The 25428-nt window shown below is 33.4% G+C and overlaps 1 protein-coding gene, 1 non-coding gene and 1 pseudogene across 2 annotated transcripts; 2 read left to right on the forward strand and 1 right to left on the reverse strand.

Moving 5' to 3' along the window:
- Positions 1-1355: 1355 nt before the first annotated feature.
- LOC107148778 lies at positions 1356-2185 on the reverse strand (annotated as a pseudogene).
- An 8525-nt stretch (positions 2186-10710) lies between these two features.
- Positions 10711-10819, forward strand: LOC125616692. Its single transcript, XR_007347438.1, has one exon. It is a non-coding gene; the product is annotated as a U6 spliceosomal RNA (small nuclear RNA).
- Positions 10820-12196: 1377 nt separating this feature from the next.
- On the forward strand, positions 12197-13138 carry LOC107148902 (olfactory receptor 9K2-like). The gene has a single exon (XM_015493629.2). The coding sequence runs from the start codon at positions 12197-12199 to the stop codon at positions 13136-13138; it is 942 nt and encodes a 313-aa protein (XP_015349115.1).
- Positions 13139-25428: the final 12290 nt, after the last annotated feature.

The raw sequence follows: 25428 nt of genomic DNA on the forward strand, positions 1-25428 counted from the left end.
ATAAAAATAAATTTTAATGCTAAAAGTAATTATGACAATAATGAGAAGAAGTAGTAAGAGGATGAGAGGAGAAGATGAAATAAATTTTTTCAGTATTATTATATGGTTGACTAATTCTTTTTTTTAAACAAGTCATACTTCTTTATTCACAAGGAGGAAAAAATAATTGATGTAACAATGCATTTGCAATCATTAATGAGGAAGCAGATATACCATGGTAAACTATGGAAAATAAAAGGAGACGCAGAAACAAGATGCAGAGACAGGAAAAGAGGTGGGAGAATGACAAAGAGGCCAAGCTGTCAAGCTTTATTTATATCAATAGGTTACTTTAGGTCATTGGCATCATTAGTACATATTGTTCATTGTGCCATTAGGCAGGTTATAGAGTTAGCAACACTATGCAACTCATTCCTGAGTTACATACAAAGGTGGAATGTACAATGTTAGCAGTTTTGTGTAGCTCTCAAGAAAGTCCATTGTATAAAGTTACTGTTATGAGGACAGGTTTAGTCTCAGTGAAACATTGTGGTTGTCTAACAAGAGAGTTTTTTTATTCCCGGAAGCTATGTGCCTGAGATCAAGGGCAAGGCTGATAAGACTCTAGTGGCATTGCCACAGCAGCTAGACATAGCACATGTATTAGTTCCTAGGAGAAACGGCAGGGTGTTCTAAAGATGGGAAACAGAGCCAGTTGCCCAGCAGGAGTTAGCTCACAAGAGGAACACTTCCCTGTATATTCTCATGGTCAGATTCCCTACAAAACACTTGAAGAAACTTTGCTAAAATAAAATTACAATATATAACCATATCTTTTCTGTTGGCAGCAATGGAAATTACTAGAAACTGCAGTCATGCTCTTTTCAAACGAACTTCATTAAAATCAAATAAGTGGTTTAAGAGGAAAAATTCAGTTTTAAGATCCTCAAAACATATATCAAAGATGGAAATATTGATTTTTTTCCATCAATGATAAGAAGAAACAGAATACCCTGTTTAATTAAGATCTGACATTTAAAAATCAAAAGTATTTATGCTAAAAAAATCAAAAGATGAATTAGAACAATTACAGGTAAAAAATATCATTTGTGCATTTTCTAGTTTCATTCTATATCCAGAATACCAACAAGAGTTCTCAGATCCAGAGCCAAAGAATGGAATCTGAGCAAGCAATCTCAGTGTCACTTATATTTAATATGCACTGTATATGTATGATTCAGGTAAGGAAAAAGTTTATTAATCATGCATTAAAGACAAGGCAGACTGGTACTATTGCCAAACATGCACTGAGTCATATAGGATGTTGCTCAAAGTTCCTCATACTTAATGTTGCCATAAAATAATAAGTGTAAAAGCAGAAATATGTACACATCCCAAAGTAGTCTCTTCTTTTGCTTTCCTGAGCTTTCTCTGCATTCTATTTTTCTTTTGCCTTTTCTACAAGAGGTATTAACTGCTGGTATTCTGCTAAAGTCTTGAACAATTCCATAATGAAAGACAGATAATTATTCTTTTGATATTTTCTATCTTCTATCTTTTTAAATTTCATACTTCTTCTTCAATAAGCATCTGATTTTTGGCAACTTCTGATTGAATAGCACTTAACATATTACTACCCTGATCTGTGTCCATAGGTTCCTCTGCAAGTTGTCTTTGTAACTCTGCTACCTTCTGCTGATGCATCATTTTTTCTGTTAGAAACACGGCCATTAAGCTAAATCGAGGCCATTAAGTTAAATCGAATTTCACCTTCACTGTACTTTTGTATTCTTTTTTCTATGATTGGTGGTACTAAACTCATCTGGTCATCTTGATTGTATGCAACTACATCAATTGGTTCTTCTCTTAATCCATCCAGTTCATACAGTCTTCCATCAACAGGAACATAACTAAAAAAGTGAAAAGCATCTTCTTCTTTGGCTGATGTCTTTGCATCAAATTCAAATGTTTGCTCTCTGAAAAAACTGTGGTGTATCTGTTGAATCATATCCGAATTGCTGAAGGCCAAACCCTTCATAATTGCATCAAAACTTTGTGAAAATTCTCTAAACTCTGATAATGTCTCTCCTAAATGGACATCTTGATGGGTACAGTTCAATACACACTTACAATGGCTTGTGTTGCACATGCATTTTTAATTACTGGCTTCGCGAAATATATCGTGTCAAGTCTGAACTCCTTAACACAGTGCATCCTGGTCCTTCTGGCTGCCACTTGAGAAGAAAAATTAACTTTAACTTTTCAAAATTTAACTTTTTTTCAAAATTTAACTTTAACTTTTCAAAATTCTCAGGTTCTAAACTCCGTATTTCTTCTACTTGGGCCCCTTGGTAACCGAATCCTTGAATGAGCTCGGTAAAGACCCAGGAGAGACTTTCCATGAGGCACCACTCCCCGGCCTTGCAGGACTCCATGGCCTTCTCCGCTGCCTCCAGCACCAGCTACAGTGGGTCACAGATCTCAGCAAACCCGCAGCGGAGCACTAATTCTTGAAACAGTTGCCATTACCTACGAATCTAGAGTGTAGTTTTTGATATAATTTTTTCAATAAAACCTAGGGACTCATTTAATTCTTTCAACAATTTTATGAGGTATATATAATTGATATTTTTCATTACTCCAAGGTATTTTTCTTTAGATATATTAAATAACTACAAAATTATATACATATGAGAGAACATAAAATGTAAAACTTAACAAGAAAAATAAAATCAATCAGATTAAATCATGTTATAAGCAGGTACAAAATACCATAATGAATCCCATCATTCTGTATAATTAATATGAAGTAATAAAGAAAACCTGCACATGAAAAAATGACGGGAATTATGATAAATTGGTGAACGTTTAACAACTTACTGAAGAACTGAAATTGAGAGTCTAGAAATGACTTTAGAATTTTTAATAGTAGGGGTAAGAAATGACATCTCTTGTGATAATATTCTATTTACTCTATTTTTGTATTAAGCAAATTATATGCAGGATTTATTTTATAAATTCCCTTAGAAAATAAGTAGTGATATTTGTAATTTATAGCAAATGAACAAAGTGAAGTAGATGTTGAGAATTCAATATTTCAGAGATTAAACCTTGCAATTATGGGATAAATCTACTTCTCTAATATTACAAACCAGATTTATAAATTTCCAATACACTGATTTTCATTTGAAATATTGTATTAAAAAATTCTGATAAATACCAGAATTGTTAGAGAAATTTCCATTATTTCTATTATTATTAATTCAGGTAATCATTAATTATCTTATGACAGGATTGGTGGATATTGTGAGGAAAAAGAGTGATTCTGTCTTAAATGTTCTAAAATTTTCATGGGGAGAAATAGTCCAGGCAATGTTATCATTGATGATGATAGAAGGTTGGATTTTCAGCTTTTTACCCTACCAGAGTTACAATCAATTCTATAATAATTGCTAAATGTGAGCACATTATTTTCATAAGCCTATGATAAAACTTCTCTTCTTTTGTTGTCCCTTTAGTTAGTTAATTCTTACCATATTATATTTTGTGTTTTAAAGAATCACATAATTTATTTATTTAAAAGATTTACCAGCCATTATCTCAGATTATTTAACATGCATAAATTGTACAGTTTTCCTGATTGCTTTGTGCATGGACTTGAATCAGAAAGTAAACCCCAGTGTTTCCTGCATATAAAATGAGAATCTGATCATAGGAATCCAATGGGTAGTAGTGAAGAATCCAGTTGTGACAACTGTGACCCTCTGAGCTGATATGGGCAGGCATTTCCTTGCTGTGATTAGCTACCAATAATAAAATGGGCCTGCAACTTATGCAGGCTCTACACCTCAGAAGAAACAGAAAGTCTGGTTTTATTTCAAACTCTGTTTCCAATACTACAATAAGCCCTTTGGGATTCTGGATTCTCCCAGGTACCACACTTTAGTTGTTTTATTAACTTGAAATGTTTCCTTACACAAAATGGTGAACTATTATAATGACACTCAACAATATGATTAGCTTGGGGAAGTCCTGCCTCACTCCTGGATCATTCTATGTGATCTTACTCTCAATCATCCGTTCTCACACATGAAAATCAGGAACAGTAATTTTCTCAGAGGGTATTTGTGAATATTTATTAAGATGAGGCTTAAAAGTTCTTAGAAACATACCACTACTTTCCAAGTGCTTAATAAAGTGTTACTATTAACATTATCTTAAACAACATAGCATACAACCATTTACATACAATTTGCTCAAAAATAATTCACTTGTATGAAGCCCAGTAGTGTTAACAGGACAACTGTCCTTATGTGGTACCAAATGTGGTTGTCCTTAATCACAATTGCAACATTTCAGCTTAGTCATTTATAAATTAGAGATTATAAAAATGCATTTATTATATTTATATAATACTTTTATATTAAATTATATTTACATTAAATATAAATTTATATTTCATATGTATTATGATAAGTTTTATTCAATTTAATTATGTGAATTACATTTCTTTTTATTTATTTTTATTTATATATAACAGCAGAATGCATTACAATTCTTATTACATATATAGAGCTCAATTTTTCATATCTCTGGTTGTATACATAGTATACTCACACAAATTCGTGTCTTCATACATGTACTTTGGATAATAATGATCATCACATTCAACCATCATTAATTATCCCAAGCCCCTTCCTTCCTCTCCAACCCCTCTGCCCTATCTAGAGTTTGTCTATTCCTCTTGTCATTTGGTTTTTTGGGATTGGCTAACTTCACTTAGCATTATCTTCTCTAACTCCATCCATTTACCTGGAAATGCCATTATTTTATTCTCTTTTATTGCCAAGTAATATTCCATTGTGTATATATGCCACATTTTTTTTATCCACTCATCTATTAAAGGGCATCTAGGTTGGTTCCACAGTTTAGCTATTGTGAATTGTGCTGCGATAAACATTGATTTGTCTGTGTCCCTGTAGTATGCTGTTTTTAAGTCCTTTAGGTAAAGACTGAGGAGAGGGATAGCTGGGTCAAATGGTTGTTCCATTCCCAATTTTCCAAGAAATCTCCATACTGCTTTCCATATTGGCTGCACCAATTTGTAGTTCCACCAGCAGTATATGAGTGTACCTTTTTTCCCACATCCTCGCCAACCATTATTGTTTGTCTTCACAATAGCTGCCATTCGGACTGGAGTGAGATGAAATCTTAAAGTAGTTTTGATTTGCATTTCTCTACTTGCTAGTGATGATGAACACTTTCATGTATTTGTTAATTGATTATATATCATCTTTGAGAAGTGTCTCTTCAGGTCCTTGGCCTGTTTATTGATTGGGTTATTATTTTTTTTTTTTTTTTTTGCTGCTTAGCTTTTTGAGTTCTTTATATACTCTACAGATTAGTGCTCTATCTGATACGTGAGGGGTAAAGATTTGCTCCCAAGATGTAAGCTCTCTATTCACCTCACAGATAGTTTCTTTTGCTGAGAAGAAGCTTTTTTAGTTTGAATCCACCACACTTATTGATTCTTGATTTTAATTCTTGTGCCAAAGGAGTTTATTAAGGAAATAGGGGCCTAATACCACATGATGGGGATTAGGGCCTATTTTTTCTTCTATTAGACTCAGGGTCTCAGGCTTTATTCCTAGGTCCTTGATCCATTTTGAGATAAGTTTTTGACATGGTGAGTGATAGAACTTTAATTTCATTTTGTTGCATATGGATTTCCAGTTTTCCCAGCACCATTTATTGAAGAGGCTATCTTTTCTCCAGTGTATGTTTTTGGCACCTTTGTCTAATATAAGATAATTGTAATTTTGTGGGTTAGTCTCTGTGTCCTCCTCTGTAACATTAGTCTAGAGTCTGCTTTGGTCCCAATACCATGCTGTTTTTGTTACTACTGATCTGTAGTACAGTTTAAGGTCTTGTATAGTGATGCCACCAACTTCACTCTTCCTGCTAAAGATTGCTTTAGCTATTCTGGGTCTCTTATTTTTCCAGATGAATTTCATGACTTTTTTTTTCTATTTTTATGAGAAATGTCATTGGGATTTTGATTGAAATTGCATTAAATCTGTATAGTGTTTTTGGTGGTATGATCATTTTGATAATATTAATTCTGCCTTTCCAAGAGCAAGGTAGATCTTGCCATCTTCTAAGGTCTTCTTTGACTTTTTTCTTTAGGGTTCTGTAATTTTCATTATGTATATCTTTCACCTCTTTCTTTAAGTTGATTACCAAGTTGTTGTTTTTTGATTTTGAGGCTATTGAGCATGGGGTAGTTTTCCTCATTTCCCTTTCAGAGGATTTGTCACTGACATACAGAAATGCCTTTGATTTAGGGATGTTGATTTTATATCCTGCTACTTTGCTGAATTCATTTACTAGTTCCACATGTAAAAGGTGGAACTTTTACATTCTTCTAGATATAGAATCATGTCATCAGCAAACAGTGCCATTTTGAGTTCCTTTATTTTTTCTGTGTGCATCCCTTTGATTTCTTTTGTCTGTCTAATAGCCCTGGCCAGTGTTTCAAAAACTATGTTACATAAAAGTTGTAAAAGAGGGCATCTCTGTCTTGTTCTAATTTTTTAGAGGGAATGCTTTCAATTTTTCTACATTTAGAATGATGTTGTCCTGGGGCTTAGCATAGATAGCCTTTATGATGTTGAGAAATGTTCCTGTTATCCCTGAATTTTTTAGGGTTTGAACATGAAGGGGTGCTGTATTTTGTCCAATGCTTCTTCTGCATCTGTTGAGATGATCATATGATTCTTATCTCTAAGTCTATTGATGTGATCAATTACATTTATTGATTTCCCTATGTTGAAGCTACCTTGCATTCCTGGGATAAATCCCACTTGATCATGGTGCACAATCTTTTTGATATGTTTTTGTATTCAATTTGCCAGAATTTTATTCAGAATTTTTGTATCTATGTTCATTAGAGACATTGGTATGAAGTTTTCTTTCTTTGATATGTCTTTGTCTGATTTGGGAATCAGAGTGATATTGGCCTCATAGAATGAGTTTGGAAGTGCTATCTCTTTTTTCTATTTCCTTAAATAAATTGAAGAGTATTGATATTAGTTAGTTCTTCTTTAAAGGTCTTGCATAACTCACCTTGTATCCGGTCCGGGGTCTTTCTTGATTGGTAGACTTTTGATGGCATCTTCTATTTCGTTGCTTGAAATTTATCTGTTTAAATTGTGTATATCATTGGGATTCAATTTGGGAAAATTATATGACTCTAGAAATTTTTTGATGCCTTCAATATTTTCTATTTTATTGGAGTACAAGTTTTCAAAATAATTTCTAATTATGTTCTGTGTTTCTGTAGTAATATTTACTTTTTCATCATGCATGTTAGTAATTTGAGTTTTCTCTCTCCTTCTCTTGGTTAGCGTTGCTAAGAATCTGTCAATTTTATTTATTTTTGCAAATAAACAAGTTTTTGTTCTGTCAATTTTTTTAAAAAAAATTTGTTGTTTTAATTTCATTGTTCTCAGCTCTGATTTTAATTATTTCCTGTGTTCTACTGCTATTGGTATTGACTTGTTCATCCTTTTCTATGGCTTTGAGATGTGTAGTTAACTCATATATTTGTTGACTTTTTCTTCTTTTAAGGAATGAACTCCATGCAATGAACTTTTCTCTTAGAACTGCTTTCTGAGTGTCCCGGATATTTTGATATGTTGTATCTGTATTCTCATTCACCTCTAAAATTATTTAAATCTCCTCCTTGATGTCTTTTGCAACCTATTGATCATTCAGTAGTATATTATTTAGCCTCCAGGTGTTGGAGTACCTTTTGTTTCTTATTTTATCATTGATTTCTAATTTCATTCCATAATGATCTGATAGAATGCAGGGTAGTATCTCTACCTTTTTATATTTGCTAAGAGTTGCTTTGTGGTATAATATATGGTCTATTTTAGAATACGTTCCATGTGATGCTGAGAAGAAAATGTATTCTCTAGTTGAAGGATGAAATATTCTATATATGTCAGTGAAGACTATGTTATTGATTGTATTATCGAGTTCTATAGTTTCTTTGTTCAGCTTTGGTTTGGAAGACCCTAATCTACTGATGAAAGAGGTGTGTTAAAGACACCCAAAATTATTGAATTGTGGTCTATTTGACTCTTAAACTTGAGAAGAGTTTGTTTAATGAATGTAGATACTCCATTGTTTGGAGCATATATATTTACAATTATATTTGTAATGGTTAATTCTTGTTGGCATATGGTTCCCTTGAGCAATATGTAACATCCTTCTTTATCCTTTTTGATTGACTTTACCTTGAAGTCTACTTTATTTGATATGAGGATGGAAACCTCTACTTGCTTTCACCATCCATGTGAGTGGTATGATTTTTTCCCAACCCTTCACGTTCTGTCTGTGGATGTTTTTTCTTATGAGATGAGTCTCTTGGAGACAGCATATTGTTGAGTCTTTTTTTTTATCCAATCTGGTAGTCTGTATCTTTTCATTGGTGATTTTAGGTCATTAATATTCCGGTTTATTATTGAGACATGATTTGTATTCCCAGCCATTTTTTTTATTTTTGGTATTTAATATGACTTGGTTTCTCATGTGATTAGATTTTCCTTTAGTGTAATACCTACCTCTGCTGATTTTCATCATTGTTCTTTATATCCTCTTTATGAAATATTTTGCTGAGGATGTTCTGCAGTCCAGGCTTTCTAGTTGTAAAATTTTAACTTTTGTTTATCATGGAAGGTTTTTATTTCATCATCGAATCTAAAGCTTAGCTTTGCTGGATGTCAGATTCTTGGTCGGAATTCATTTTATTTCAGAGCTTGGTATATGTTGTTCCATGATCTCCTGGCTTTGAGGGTCTGGGTTGAAAAATCTGCTGAGATACAAATTGATCTCTCCCTGTTGTGATCGGGTTCCTCTCTCGTGGCTTTTAAGATTCTTTCCTTATTCTATATGCTAGGCATTTTCATTATAATGTGCCTAGGTGTAAATCTGTTGTAATTTTGTATATTTGGTGTCCTACAAGCCTCTTGTATTTGGTTTTTGCAATTTGTTCTTCATGCTTGGGAAATTTTCTGATATTATCTCATTGAAGAGATTGTTCATTCCTTTGGTTTCAAACTCTGTGCCTTCTCTATCCCAATAACTCTTCGATTTGGCCTTTTGATGCTGTCCCATAATTCTTGGATGTTCTATTCATGGTTTCTTACTATATTCACTGTGTAATCCACTTTATTTTCCAGATTATATACTTTGTCTTTATTATCAGACATTCTTTCTTTAACATGATCTAGACTGTTGGTTATGCTTTCTATTGAGTTTTTTATTTGGTTTCTTGTATACTTCATTTCAAGAATTTCTGAGGTTTTTTTTTCAGAGTCTCTATCTCTCTTTTGAAGTAATCTTTTGCTACCTGTATTTGCTTTCTTATCTCTATTGGAGTGATCAATTTTTGTCTGTATTTTCTCATTTAGATAGTTCTTTAATTCACAGATTATGGTTATTTTAATTATGAACCTTCTGAACTCCTTTTCTGACATTTCATCTACTTTGCTGTCCATAGGTTCTGTTATTACAGTGTCCTGGTTTGTTTGGGACACTTTACTCCCTTGTTTTCTCATGTTGTCTATGTGTCTTCCTTTCTTGCAGTGTGGATCTGAGATATTACAGTTTCTTCCCTATATTCTTGTAGTACCCATGCAAATTGTCTGTACCTCAACTCTATGTTGGGCTTCCAGACCCTGCTGGTGTCCCTCAATCTATATTACTGCATCTGAAGTTGGTGGTGGCAATAGCAGAGGTAACTCGAGATAATAGTTAAGGTGTCCCAAGATGGAAGCAATGTCTTACAGAGATAGGGCTGAAAGGGTGGGCCTCACACTCTCTTTTGGATGCCTGCTCTGAGAAGCAGCTGCTTCTAGGCCCTTTCTGCTGTCAAAAGTTAGGATTTACTGTGTGGGGAAGTTAATGGCAATTAATGCAGTGTCTCAAGATGGAAGTGAGTTAGGCTTAGGCTCCCAGGGGAGGAACTCAGACCTACTCTGGACTTGGGTCCTACACAAGTCGCTGGGGGTGGATGTGGGCCAGGTCCAGCCTCCCGTAGTAGTCTACTGGTTGGAAGAGGTGTTCCTGTGCTGGAGTCTGGGCTCAGGTGGGTGTCTGCCCGCAGAGGAGGGGATGGATCCGATTGTACTGTGAGCCTGGGACCCACCAGGGTAGTGTGGGCAGATCTGGGCTGGATCTGGGCTCCTGGGGTAGTCTGCTGGTCAGAAGGGGCTGTCCTGTGCCGGAGGTTGGGCTCCTGTGGGTCAATATCCTTCTCTTCACACTGAAAATTTTTCAGAGAATTGAAGAAATATTTTTAATTAAAAATAATTTTTTAAAATAGCCTTGCAATTAACTTATGGGAATATTTATGGGGAAAAGATAGACTATTGGACTCATTAAAACTAATATGACTTGTGATTTTAATCCAGGTCTCAGTTACACAGTGTTTTCTAAGGAATTTTTACACATAGATTCTGATCTCTTAGACATATTTTTACTGGGGAATTTTTTTATGACTACATTGATTGCTATCATATCTTTCATTATATTTTTGAATTATTTAGTATTAAAGTAAAAAAAAAGTATGAATTAGCAAAACATCTGATTTTGAGTTTGTGATTTAAAAGGCATTTGCCATATCAAGAAATAGATGGGTCAACAAGAAATATTAAAGAGTTTCTGCTTTGGCAGCACATATACTAAAATTGGAATGATACAGAGAATGTTGTCATGATCCATGTGCAATGATGACATGCAAATTTGTGAAACATTCAATTAAAAAATATTTCAAAAATTCAGGGAGAATAATAGGCTTTTAAATTATTCAAAAGTAGTTTGCCACAAAATTTAAATAATTTTTAAATAATACAAACTCTTTAATCTATTTCTCTTTGTTTATCAAATATTTGCTGTGAAAATAACCAGAAAGATTTTCTTTTCAATAAAGTCCAGAGAGAATTCTAAAAGGGTACATGCAACCAGACATGGAAAAAAAAAACTTTGTATTTTAATTATTATTAGGCTATTTTGTTTATATCTTAGACTCTTTGTTTATATCTGAGGCTTCTGCAGTCCTCATGGACAATAGCCCAAGAGCCTGCACGTAAGTGACTTTATGATTATTCCTCTCTCAGTGGACTCCATCAGAGATGAGCAAAACTTTTATGATGAAATACTTTGTAAAAAAGTTTTATAGAATAAAAATAACTAAAGCCTTCAATGACAACCTCTATTCTGGCAGATAATCATGGAACCTGGATGACACAAGATTGGAAAGGTCCTTAAATATCCATGGTTATTCCATTTTTCTCATATTAAGATGCATAAATATACCAGAATTCAAAAAAAAATTGTTTTTTTTAGATTTTTGACTTTGCCTGCCTTGACTACAGAGTGAGATCCTTTAACTTAATAGACTCAGCCTTGTTAGAAATACATCTCTTGCAGTGGAAGAACTGAATTGTTTGCCAGTTTATTGACCCACTTTAAAAAGAGAGCCAAGATATTATGAAATTTTTAAATTAATCAAATACTAATGAAAATGAATACTTCTTAAGGAGAAAATAAAATATATTTATTTAGGAAATTCATTCATTTATTTTTAAAATATCTCTACATTATTTAGCTTTACTAGCTTTAAATTTTGTTTGATGCAACAAAATTGAATATGTTAATAAATCATTTTTTTATACTTCCAAAAATTGCTGCATGAACAAGGAAACTAGATGGATCAAAGCAAAACAAGGTAAAAATATTTTTTAAATTGTTTGTTACTGTAATGTGATGATTCAAATACTGACATTGTTATAAAATAGTGGCTAAAGACAACATGGTATGATTATATATAATATTCCTGATTTCGAATATATGTAATACTGCTATGTTAGATAGAGATAATTCTTTAGCTGTAAATTATGACAAAATTAAGAAAGTGTAAAATGAAATGATTAAAATCTGCTTCTTCCTAAAATGCCGTATACATTTTGGTGCTTGATAGAATTATAACTTCAGCAGCCTAGGGATATCGAATGCAAACTCTTGTTTGTTGATATGAAAATAGTTTCATGTGCAGTATTTCACCTGTAAATATTGTATTTCTACACTTAAAATACTATAATCAAAAAGAGAATTTGTTTTGCCTTATGCCTCTCCTTAGGTTTCTGCCATGGTTGACCAGGGAAGAAACAACCACACAGAAGTTATTGATTTCATTCTCATAGGATTTGAGGTCAGCCCAGAACTCCATCTTCTCCTCTTCCTGATATTTCTGCTTGTCTATGTCATGATCCTTCTAGGGAACATTGGGATGATGACCATTATCATAACTGACCCCCGGCTGAACACACCAATGTATTTCTTCCTAGGCAACCTCTCTTTTGTTGATCTCTTCTATTCATCTGTTATTGCACCCAAGGCCATGACCAACTTCTGGTCTGAAAGCAAGTCCATCTCCTTTGCAGGCTGTGTGGCCCAGCTCTTCCTATTTTCACTCTTCATTGTGACGGAGGGATTTCTCCTGGCAGCCATGGCTTATGATCGCTTCATTGCCATCTGCAACCCACTCCTCTATTCTGTTCAGATGTCAGCACGTCTTTGCACTCAGTTGGTGGCTGGGTCCTATTTTTTTGGCTGTGTAAGCTCAGTTCTTCTAACTAGCACAACATTTAATTTGTCCTTTTGTGCTTCTCGGACCATTGACCACTTTTATTGTGACAGTCGCCCACTTGAGAGATTATCTTGTTCTGACCCTTTTGTCCAGAAAATGGTAACTTTTACCTTATCTATCATCATTATCTTGCCAACCATCTTAGTCATTATTGTTTCTTACATGTATATTGTGTCCACAGTTTTAAAGATTCGCTCCGCCGAGGGCCGCAAGAAAGCCTTCTCCACTTGCAGCTCCCACCTAGGAGTCGTGAGTGTGCTGTATGGGGCTGTCATCTTCATGTACCTCACCCCTGACAGGTTTCCTGAACTGAGCAAAGTGGCCTCCTTATGTTACTCCCTAGTCACACCTATGTTGAACCCTTTGATTTACTCCCTGAGAAACAAAGATGTCAAAGAGGCTCTTAAAAAACTTCTAGGAAAGAAAAATGGTATTCTATGATTACTATTTCTGCTCAAACAGTTGTATTGTTGCTATTTGTTTCATACCTCTTGTGACCACTAATGTTATTCTCCTTAAAATGACAAAAGTACTGTTAGTAGCATTTTCCAGGTGATGTACCCTTGCCCAAGGGTCCTTCTTCCCCCTCTTGGACATCATTAATCCTGAAAATCCTGGATATGAGAGATGCTCTGGAAGTTAAGGAATTATTTTCAGGATAAATCCTCTCAATGATCTCTAATTACATTTTATTTCACAGAATCAATGTGTATGCCATACGGTTGAACAATGTTTTCATATTTTATTATACTGTTCAAACAAATCTTTAACTAGTATGTGTCTTTGGGCTTGTCCTTCCTTGTATCTGCAATTATGGGTAATTCACAGATGCCTATTTTTTAAATGCTATATTTTTTCAACCGTATAGCTAGTTCCATTAATATATGTAGTGGTAATGAAATTTTCACCTTGATTAAATATTTTATATGTGTTACACACCAAGGAAATAATAATAGTAATGATCCAACTATAGATAGCTTCACTACGTACATTAACTTGGAAAGTTTGATTTCTAGCATGCCAGGAATTTTGGATACTCTGAAGCACTTAGTTACTGGATCCTAATTAAAAAACTGAAAGGGAAATAGAAACTTAAAATACTTTTGAGCACTCATTCCCTTAATTCAGATATTTATAATTTTGTCTGTGTTAATTATTGCCAAGGAGCAATTGAAAGAGGAATGAAGGGAGTCATCAAAACAGAGTGTGGCCTCCCTATTGTATATGATGATCATTCCCACATTAATCTTTTTATTTACTCTGTAAGAAATAAAAATACTATAAAAGCTCTAAGAAATATCCTGGGGAAAAATATTTTTCTACTAGTGCATATTAATTTTACAGAAGAGTAGGTTTCAGTGTGGCACATCTGTACATACCTATAACATCATTTTATCAATTTCATTATACAGTATTTTCCTTACCTTACCCTGCTTAAATTCTTCCCTCTTTCCTAATAGTCTCCTTCTGTCCTTTTATTTTCTTCTATCTTCTGTATGTAAGAAAAAATATTTGATACTTGTCTTTCTGAGTTTGGCCTATTTTGCTTAATATGCTGTCCTCCAGTTCCATCTGTTTTCCTGAAAATGAGTTCATTTCATTCTTTATGGCTGTTTAAAACCCCATTGTGCATATATACCACATTTTCTTTATGTATTCAAGCATAGATGGACACCTAGGGATACATTTTTTGTGTATTATAAACTCGTTGATATCCAATAACATTTTATGTCAAAAAATCAGTGTGTATGTCATAGTATTAACCAATGTTTTTATATTTTATTATACTGTTCTAACAAATCTTTTTTCAAGTGTTTAAGTTAGCTATTGAGAATTATACTGTAAAAATATGTTAAAGTTACACTGACTTTAATTCTTTGCATAAATATCGAGCAGTGGTACAGCTGGATCATGGGTTCTTTAATCTTACATTTTTGAAGAACTTCCATACTTATTTCCATAGTGGCTATACTAATTTACATTCAAATCAATCTTTTGTGCAGTTTCCTTTTCCCTGTATCCTCACCAGCATTTATTGTTGTTTGTATTCTTTTTAAAATTTTTATTTATTTATTCTAATTTCTTATACATGACAGAAGAATCCATTTCAATTCATAAAATACACATAGAACACAATTTTTCATATTTCTAGTTGTACACAAAGTAGAGTCACACCATTCATGTTTTCATACATGTACTTAGGGTAATGATATCCATATCATTCTACCATCTTTTCTACTCCCATGCCTCCTTCCTTCCCCTGTCTCCTCTTTTCTCTAGTCAAAGTTCCTCTATTATTCCCATTATCCCACCCATTCCCATTATAGATTGGCATCCACATATCAGAGAATACATCTAGCCTTTGTTTTTTTGGTATTGGCTTACTTCACTTAGCATTCTCCAACTCCCTCCATTTACCTGCAAATGCCATGATTTCATTCTCTTTTAATGCTGAGTAATATTCCATTGTGCATATATATCACAGTTTCTTTATCCATTTAGCTATTGAAGGGCATCTAGGTTGCTTCCACAATTTAGCTATTGTGAATTGTGCTGCAATAAAGATTGATGTGGCTATGTCACTGTAGTATGCAGTTTTTAAGTCCTCTAGATATAAACTGAGTGGATTGCTGGGTCAAATGGTGGCTCCATTATGAGTTTTCCAAGGAATCTCCATACTGCTTTCCAGATTTGTTACACCAATTTGCAGTCCCACCAGCGATGTATGAGGGTGCCTTTTTCCCCACATCCTGGCCAAAACTTATTATTGTTTGTATTCTTAATAGCTGCCATTCTGACTAGAATGGGATGGAATCTTAGAGTAGTTTTGATTTGCATATCTCTATTTGCTAGAATGTTGAATATTTTTTTCATATATTTGTTCATTGATTGTATATCATCTTCTGAAAAGTGTGTGTTCACTTCTTTGGCCCATTTATTGACTGGGTTATTTGTTTTTTTTTTTTTTTTTGGTGTTAAGTTTTTTGAGTTCTTCATATATCCTAGAGTTTAGTGCTCTATCTGATGTTCTTGTGGTAAAGATTTGCTCTCATTCTGTAGGCTCTCTCTTTCACCTCACTGATTGTTTCTTTTGCTGAGAAGAAGATTTTTAGTTTGAATCCATCCCATTTATTGATTCCTGGTTTAATTCTTGTGCTATAGGAGTCTTATTAACAAAGTCAGAACCTAATCCCACATGATGAAGATTTGGGCTTACTTTTTCTTCTATTAGGCTCAGGGTCTCTGGTCTAATTCCTAGGTCCTTGATTCACTTTGAGTTGAGTTTTGTGCATGTTGAGAGATAGGGGCTTAATTTTATTTTGCTGCATATGGATTTCCAGTTTTCCCAGCATCATTTGTTGAAGAGGTTATCTTTTCTCTAATATATGTTTTTGGTACCTTTGTCTAATCTGAGATAACTGTATTTATGTGGGTTTTCTCTGTGTCTTCTATTCTGTATTATTGGTCTACATGTCTATTCTGGTGACAATATCAAGCTGTTTTTGTTAGTATTGCTCTGTAGTATAGTTTAAGCCCTGGTATAGTGATGCCACCTGCTTCATTCTTATTGCTAAGCATTGCTTTGGCTATTCTGGGTTGTGTTTGTATTCTTGATGATTCCAATTCTGATTGAAGTGAGATCAAATCTTTTTTTTTTTTTTTTTTTGAGATCAAATCTTAATGTAGTTTTGGTTTGCATTTCCCTGATGGATAAAAATGTTAAGAATTCTTCATAAAATTATTGGCCATTTGTACTATGTTTTTTAAAATGTCTCTGTAGTTAATTTGCTCATTTAATAGGTGATTTGAAAAATTTTTGTTGTTTCTGGTTTTTTTTTTTGAGTCATATGTTTATTCTGTGAATACTCTTTCCAGAGAACAGCGAGCAATTTTTTTCTCAATTGCATAGGCTGTCTCTTCACTCTGTTGTTTCATTTCATGTGAAGAAGATTTTTAATTTGGTGTCACTGCATTTATCAATCTTTGATATTTTCTGAGCTATAAGAGTCTTATTCAGGAGTCTTACCTTTGCCTATATTTTGGAGCTTTCCCCTATTTTTAATAGCATTTGAAAATTTGGGAGTAATACACCAAATACCTATGTCTTTCATCCACTTTGATAGTTTTCTTCTGTGTGTGTGCAGGTGAGTAGTGAGGATCTAGTTTAATTCTTCTGCATGTGGATATCCATTTTTCCCAGCCCCATTTGCTGAAGAGTCTTGTCTTTTCCCTAATGTATCTTTTTGGCATCTTCTCTCTCTGTCTTGTATTCTATTCCACTGGTCTATATGCCTGCTGTTTTTTTTTTTTTTTTCAGTTTCAGGTTCACATATTTCTATTACTATTATGTCCCTATATTATTTAATAATTTTATAAGAGAAATTAAAGGTGAGAAATAAATAAAAGGAACACAGATAAGAAAGAAAGAATTTGAATTTTCCTTATTTTCGGATGATATATCTTTATTCACTTTTCCCAGCACCAGTTGTTTAAAAGGCTAACTTCTCTCCAACATATGATTTGGCAACTTTGCCAAATATCAGATAACTATATCTGTGTGGGTTTATCTCTGTTCTATTCTATTTTTTCCCATTTGTCTTTATGTGTCACTTCCAATACTATACTGTTTTTGTTTTTGTAACTGTAGTATAATGTTTTATCAGGAATTGTGATGAATCCATCACCACTGTTCTTTGTCAACACTATTTTGGCTATTCTGGATCTTTTATTTTTCCAAATAAATTTTAGGACTGTTTGTTCTAGGTCTATGAAGAATTTTAATGGTATTTTAAAAGGGATTGCATTGAATATGTCCACTGATTTTGGTAATATGGCCATTTTGAAAATATTAATTCTGCCTATCCAAAAAACATGGAAGGTATTTCATGAGATCTTCTTCAATTTCTTTCTTCAATGTTCTATAGTTTTTATTGTAAAGTTTGGTCTTTCGCCTCCTTCATTTGATTTATTCCCAGATAGTGTGTGTGTGTGTGTGTGTGTGTGTGTGTGTGTGTGTGTGTGGTTATTCTGAGTGGAATAGTTTTCTTGATTATTTTTTCTATATCAGATTCATTGTTGGAATATAAGAAAACTATTGATTTTTGTATGTTGACCATGTACTTTGCTGATTTTGTGTATCAATTATAGAAATCTTCTGCTGAATTTTTAGAGTCTTCTACATATAGGATCACGTCATTAATAAACAGATAATGTGACTTTGTTTTTTCTGTTTATATCCCCTTAGTTTCCTTCTCTCACATGATTGCCCTGATTAGAATTTCAACAACTATATTGAATAGCAGTGTTGAGAGTGAAATATTGAGAGTTCCTGATTTTAGATGAAATGCATTGTTTTCCTATGTTCAGTATAATATTGGCTTTGGTTTGGTCATATATAGCCTTTATAATGTTAAGGTAAGTCTCTTTTATCCCTCGTTTCTACAATATTTTTAGCACAAATCAGTACTGGATTTTGTCTGAAATGTTTTCTATTTCTATTGAGATTGTTCTGTGATTCTTGTCCTCAGTTCTATTTATGTGGTGAATTACATTGATTGATTTGCATATGTTGAACAAAACTTGCATCCTGGGAATAAAAACCTTTTGATCATTGACTACTCTATTCTTAATGCATTTTTTAATTCACATGCTAATATTTTATTAAGAATTTTTACATTGTTTTTCAGCAAGAATTTGGTGTGTGAGTTTCATTCCTTGATGTGTTTTTGTCTGGTTATGGTATCAGAGTGATACTGTTATCATAGAATAAATTTGGAATTGTTCCCTCCATTTCTATTTCTTGGAAAATTTTGAAAAACATTGTCATCAGTTTCTCTTCAGAGGTCTGGCAGAACTCAGCTGAGAATCAATCTGGTCCTGTGCTTTTCTGTTGTTGTTGTTGTTGGAAGGGTTTTAAATGTTGCTCAATGTCATTGCTTGATATTGGTCTGTTTAGATTTTCTATATCCCCATGTATTAATTTGGGAATGTCATATATCTAGAAATTCCCATATCTACTACATTTTCTAGTTGTTTGGAATATAAGTTTTAAAATAGTTTCTAAAGATCCTCTGGATTTTTGAATCTTTGGTGATACCTCCGTTTTTAATCTAATTTAATTGATTTGGATCTTTTCTGCCTTTCTTTTGGTAAGTTTAGCTAAGGTTTTCTTTCAATTACATTTATCTTTTCAAATAATAACCACTTTTTGCACCTATATTTTATATTTTTTCTCAATTTTATTAATTTCAGTTCTGACAATTATTTCCTCTTCTCTACTGATTTTGGAATGAGTATCTTCTTGCTTTTCTAGGGATTTGAGGTGTACCACTCAGTTATTTAGTGGAATCTTTCTGGTTTTTATCTAAATACTCAGTGACATAACTTTACTCTTAAAACTTCTTGCATATTATCTCTAAGATTTTTATATACTGTATGTCTGTTCTCATTTGTTACCAAGAATTTCTTTTTCTTATCTCATTGCTTTTATATATTTTTCTCACTTAAAGGAGTATGGTTCAATCTCCATGTTTTTATGTAGTTTCTCTCTCTATATTTTTTTGCTGTTAGATTCTAATTTCATTCTATAAAGATCTGATGCGATAATGGGGTTATACCATTTTTTTAGTTTGATAAAATTCACATTGTGACTTAGAATGTGGTCCATTTTGGATAATGCTACCCTGGCTGCTAAGAAGAAAATAAATTAAGCTGTCTTTCTGTGAAATATTCTGTAGGTATCTGTTGATTCCATTTGATTGATAGTGTTATTTAGGCCAGACTATCTTTATTAATTTTATGTCTGGAAGACGTGTCTATTATTGAAAGGGGGTATTGAAATTACCTAGTGTTTTCATATTATGGTCCATCTGGGAATTAATATCAAGTATATTTGTTTTATATTATTAGGTGCACTGACATTTGTGAAATAGTTATTTACTATTATGACATCTTCTGGTTGGATTGTTTCCTTTACCAGTATGCAATGGCTTTCTTTGTCTCTTCTGATTATTTGTTTCTTTATTTATTTGCTTTATCAGGTATAAGTGTCACTACTACTATTTATTTTGAGATGAGACTCCATTTGTATGGATTTCTTTTTCTTTTTTTTAATTTTATTTTCAACTTGTGGATGTCTTGGCCTATAAGATGAGTCTCTTGCAAACATTTAGTTAATGTCTTCTTTTCTGGTCTTAACTGTCAATTACTTTTAACTGGGGAATTTAGACCATTTACATTCAATATTATTACAGCTAGACGTATATTTTTCCCTGTCATTTTGGTCAGTTTGTCATAATTAATTTGGTCTTAATTTTTATCTGGTTAGTTGCTCTTCTGGAGCAGTTCATCCATTTGGGAGTTTGTTTTTTAATTTCTGTGTGTAGTATATCTATATGTGCTTTGGTAGTGCTGGATTACTGGTTATGAATTTGTTTACTTTATTTTCATCATGAAAAGTTTTCATGTCTTATTCAATTCTAAAAAGCAGTTTTGCTAGATTTAGAAGTCTTTGATGGCAATTGTTTTCTTTTACAGCTGGGAATATCTCAATTTAGGCCCTCCTTGATTTTAGAGTCTGAATTGAGATGTCAGAAATGAGTCTTATTGGTTTGTCTCTAAATGTGAACAGATGTTTTAATTCTTTCTTTATATTCCATATTCTGCATTAGAATTATGCTGTGTTTTGGAAAGGTCCTGTTTCGATCTTTTCTATTTAGGGTTCTATATGCCTCCTATGTGTGGATGACCATTTCATTTCTCAGTTTAGAACTTTTTTTTCACTTAAAGTTTCTTAATGCCATTAGCATGTATCTTTATATTCTTTTCTATCACAGTAACTCCAAAATTTGGTCTGGATGATTTGTACCAGATGTTGTACCAGAGTTCATGTCTGTTCTTTTTTCCTTTATTGCATGCTGAGTGTTCAAATTTACTTACCTTGTCTTCAAGGTCTGATATTCTGTCTTCAAGGCTGAAATTTTATTTTCTGAGTAATCTAATCTGTTGGTGACAGGGTAAAGTGAATTTGTTATTTGATTCATTGTGTTTTCATTTCCAATTCTGATTAGTTTAGTTTCAGTATTTCTATTTCTTTATTGAAATGATCCATTATCTCCTGTATTTGCTTTCTTAATTTATTCCTTAGATCTTTTTCTAGCTCTCTGACATTTTAATAATCAAATGTCTATCTTTTTCTGTAATGGCATCCACTTTTATATTCATGGATTCCTTTCTTGGAAGAGTGTACATTTGGTGGGGGAGGGAGACTTGTTTGTCTCTTTCTCCATGTTTTCAGGGGTTTGGGACTTGTGAATCTGTTGAGATGGATTCCTATTCCTTTTTATGCATGCATAATTTTGGTATACAGTTTCATTTTTATTCTTGAGAATTCTTTCTGTTTTTGCTGTTTGAATACATGTGAAGAAGTAGGATGGAATCCCCTCTAGCTATTCCTACTTAAGGTCTGGTCATCGATTTGTGTTTTTTATTCTATGTGGTGAAGTATTGTTAGAGCTTAAGCAGAGATAGTTTATGAATGGAATGAAATATATTGTTACTTGATTCAGTTGTGAGTGTATCTCAGTAGTAGGATCTCTATACTGTGAATATTTAGCATCCCAATTACATCCGAGCTCTTCTTAAAAAAAAACAAAAAACCAAGAAACAAAGAATAGCAATAAGGGTTAACAACCAATATACAGATTAAAATAAATGTCTAATGCTTACTATGACATCTTTATCACAATTGTCATATGAAAATGGTGGGCTTAGCTTTAACATCAGCATTAACAATAAACAGCTATGAACTAGATCTAACATTAAACAGAAGTTGTCAACTACGAGGTTCACCATATAAATAACCACCACAACATTAATGATGAGAGACAGGAATTATATAAATTAAATAATTCAGTAAAATTATAGTCCCTTAAGTGCAGAGAAAATGAGGTAGGAAGGCAAAATAAAATTTGAAATATTTGAAAAGTTAACAGAAATTTAAAAGGATACTGAAAATTGAAGTTTTACCTGGATAAAATATATCAATAAACTCCTAGACCATGAATCATTTAGGGCTCTAAATGGGAAATTCCACTAGGAGGGATTTAATTCTGGTCAGCATTTGGAACTTTGTCAGAAGATATATGAGATAGATTCACATGCACTATTTCTGGGCAGAGAACAATCTTTGCCAGATGTCTGGGGCTCAGGAATCTTGTTAAAATGCCACTCTCAGAATAACCCTCCACAACTCTCACTTACTCCACTGCCATGAATGTGAATTTTCCCAAGATCAGGCCTGGAGTGCAAGTATAGCTGTTTGTCCAGTTTTCTGGTCTCTTCCCAGCTGGTTGCATTGGCCTCCAGCAACATCAGAAACTCAGCTTCTGTCTCCTCCGTATCTCAAGCCTGAATTTCTCTGGGTATCATCCTCTTGTAAAGTGGTTTAGTCACACTGGTCCAGGCACATTCTGGATCCTACAATAGAGTGTGCTGGGACATACTCTTCTTGATACCCTTTATGAACTCCTAATCTCCCACCTCTGCAAACTCCTACCTGGCCACTTGTAGATGGTTCTCAACATGACTCTCCACTCAAAAGTCAAGACATTCTGATCACTTTTGAATTATCAATTTGACAACTATCTCTGGGTTGGTTAAGATCCCTCTCTATTCCAAAGGTTCTCCTCTTTTTTTTGACTGGGTTATCCCTCCCTTCTGCAGTGAACTATGGCACTGATGCTAATGCTAGCAAAGCTAGTATATCTCTAATGTATTATTTATTTCTCTACATTCAAAACTTCTGAATGTCTTTGTCCCTATGATTGTTTTCCTGTCCAAGGTTGAATTTCAGTAAATTCTCTCTGGCATTCACCTCACCAAAAAGCAATACTGCTGCTGGAATCTCAAATTGAGGAGCAACTGGAGAGTGCACCCTTACTCTAATCCACCATCAGTACTCCCTTCAGTTATATCTTATTGTAAATTGTGTATTTAATCTCAATTTACTACATTAAATTACTTATATTCTGTCCAAATTTATGCGTGTTCCTATAATGCATTATGGAAAATGTCAAAATAAAGGAAGATTCTGCTAAAAAATTTTGAAAGCACATAAATTGTTATATTCTAAAGAAATATATGTTATTGCTTAAAATTGTTATGATATGTGTGATATTGGAATCTGAACTGGTTTAGTAATACCCTTTGACAGTCAGGCCCTCTTGGAAACTGTGGAGATGATCTTGGGAAATAGGAACTTTGCAGATAAAAATCAAGTTAAGATATAAACAATCATATACATTATCACAAGTTTTCTACTTGTCTTCATTTAATAGGTCCTCTATACTTTATGATTACAAATGATTTAGGCCTATGGACAAACATCATATATTCTTACAATAATAATTGTAATTAAATATCAGCATTTTTGTGGCATATTACTCAAGTTCTAGATTTTTATCTTTGATAAATTATTTTGATGTACATAGAATTTAATATAGGTTTTGTGTTGATTTTCTTTATTGTGCACTCTGTATTTCTTCACTTTTTATTATCATAGTAATCTTGTGTTTTGAATAAGAAACAATAATCAATCCAAATTTTCATTGAGTTTGAAATATATGGGGCTCTGAGTTAAATACCAACTAAATAAAAGTCTCAAAATAATAATATGAATGAAGACTTTTCAGGTCAAACCAATGATAACTTGTGGAGAAATAGTATATGTATTGAAGTTGGGGAAGTCAATCTGAGATTTAAAAATAATGTAAAATTCTCACTACTTTTAATAAGAGTAAAAAGTTACAAACTAAGATTAAATTCAACACATAAGAAGTATTCCAAAAGAATGATTGAATGAATAAATGGTAATTATTATAATCATAACCAAGTTTTCTATGTTATCAGTCAGGGGAAATATAAAACCTTAAAGATAAATTTTTACATCTTTTATAATGTAGACTAATGGAGATTGTTTTAGGCCATTCTAAATGATCAGAATGAATTCTTAATTTTTCCCTAAAATAGAAAAACTTTGCCCAGTCATTGTTTTGTGTGTTGCTCTTTAGAGAATGTTAATCTCCGTTACTTTGTACTTTTGTTTCTTCTCCTTGTGAAGTCATAGATTATAATGAAACATTCAATTTTCTAAGGCAATATGAGCACATGTAGTTTACAAAAATGAAATTAGGAATAATTCATGTAAAGATTGCTTCATATTTTGGCATATTACCTCGTGATAGGTAGGGAGCAACAAAAAATAGATTCAAGAATAGTATATTTGCAGCCTTACAAAACACAATTTTAGGGGCTGGGACTGGGGCTCAGTGGTAGAGCTCTCTCCTGACACATGTGAGGCACTGGTTTTGATCCTCAGCACCACCTAAAACCAAAATGAAAGTATTATGTCCACCTACGACAAAAAAACATATTCTTTTTAAAAAGGCAATTATAACAGAAATGGTCTGAAATGATAAGAGGCCAAAGCCCTTGCAAAAAAGAAACTTTTTTCCAGAAAAGTGATAAAGATAATAACCCGATCAACAAATGGGCCAAGGACCTGAACAGACACTTCTCAGAGGAGGACATACAATCAATCAACAAGTACATGAAAAAATGCTCACCATCTCTAGCAGTCAGAGAAATGCAAATCAAAACCACCCTGAGATATCATCTCGCTCCAGTAAGATTGGCAGCCATTATGAAGTCAAACAACAACAAGTGCTGGCGAGGATGTGGGGAAAAGGGTACTCTTGTACATTGCTGGTGGGACTGCAAACTGGTGTGGCCAATTTGGAAAGCAGTATGGAGATTCCTGGGAAAGCTATGAATGGAACCACCATTTGACCCAGCTATTGCCCTTCTTGGACTATTCCCTGAAGACCTTAAAAGAGCGTACTACAGGGATACTGCCACATCGATGTTCATAGCAGCACAATTCACAATTGCTAGACCATGGAACCAACCCAGATGCCCTTCAATAGATGAATGGATAAAAAAAATGTGGCATTTATACACCATGGAATATTACACAGCACTAAAAAATGACAAAATCATGGAATTTGCAGGAAAATGGATGGCACTAGAGCAGATTATGCTTAGTGAAGCTAGCCAATCCCTAAAAAACAAATACCAAATGTCTTCTTTGATATAATGAGAGCAACTAAGAACAGAGCAGGGAGGAAGAGCAGGAAGAAAAGATTAACATTAAACAGAGCCATGAGGTGGGAGGGAAAGGGAGAGAAAAGGGAANTTTGGGGTAAAACTGGGAGTTCATAACCAACTTGAATCTAATGTATGAAATATGATATGTCAAGAGCTTTGTAATGTTTTGAACAACCAATAAAAAAAATAAAGAAAACTGCCAAAAAAAAGATAAATGTCTCAGCTCAAAGTTATATTTCAATAGATTCAGTTCCATCTCCAGCTATAAGACTGAATATGGATCTTATTGTGAAAATCCTGGGGTAGAGCACAACATGACACTGGTGCTTGTGCAGCTCACTCTCCAGACTCTACCATTGTATCAAGCCTAACAATGTTAGGGAAATTGGTTATCCATTGGAAAAGCAAAAAAAAAAAAAAAATAGAAATATATCTCACATACAAATGTGTACTGAGTTTTATGACTGGATATTTAAATCAACCAATGGACATTTGCCTAGCATGTGTGAAGATCTATCTGTGGGTTCTATGTAATCGTTGATTTATAATTCTGAATAGAAAACCAG

The sequence above is a fragment of the Marmota marmota genome, unplaced genomic scaffold, assembly GCF_001458135.2.
Source record: "Marmota marmota marmota unplaced genomic scaffold, marMar, whole genome shotgun sequence".
In the NCBI taxonomy this organism is placed as follows: domain Eukaryota; kingdom Metazoa; phylum Chordata; class Mammalia; order Rodentia; family Sciuridae; genus Marmota; species Marmota marmota.

Coding starts and splice junctions, on each gene's coding strand:
- LOC107148902 (XM_015493629.2), top strand. CDS start 12,197: ATGGTTGACCAGGGAAGAAACAACCACACAGAAGTTATTGATTTCATT.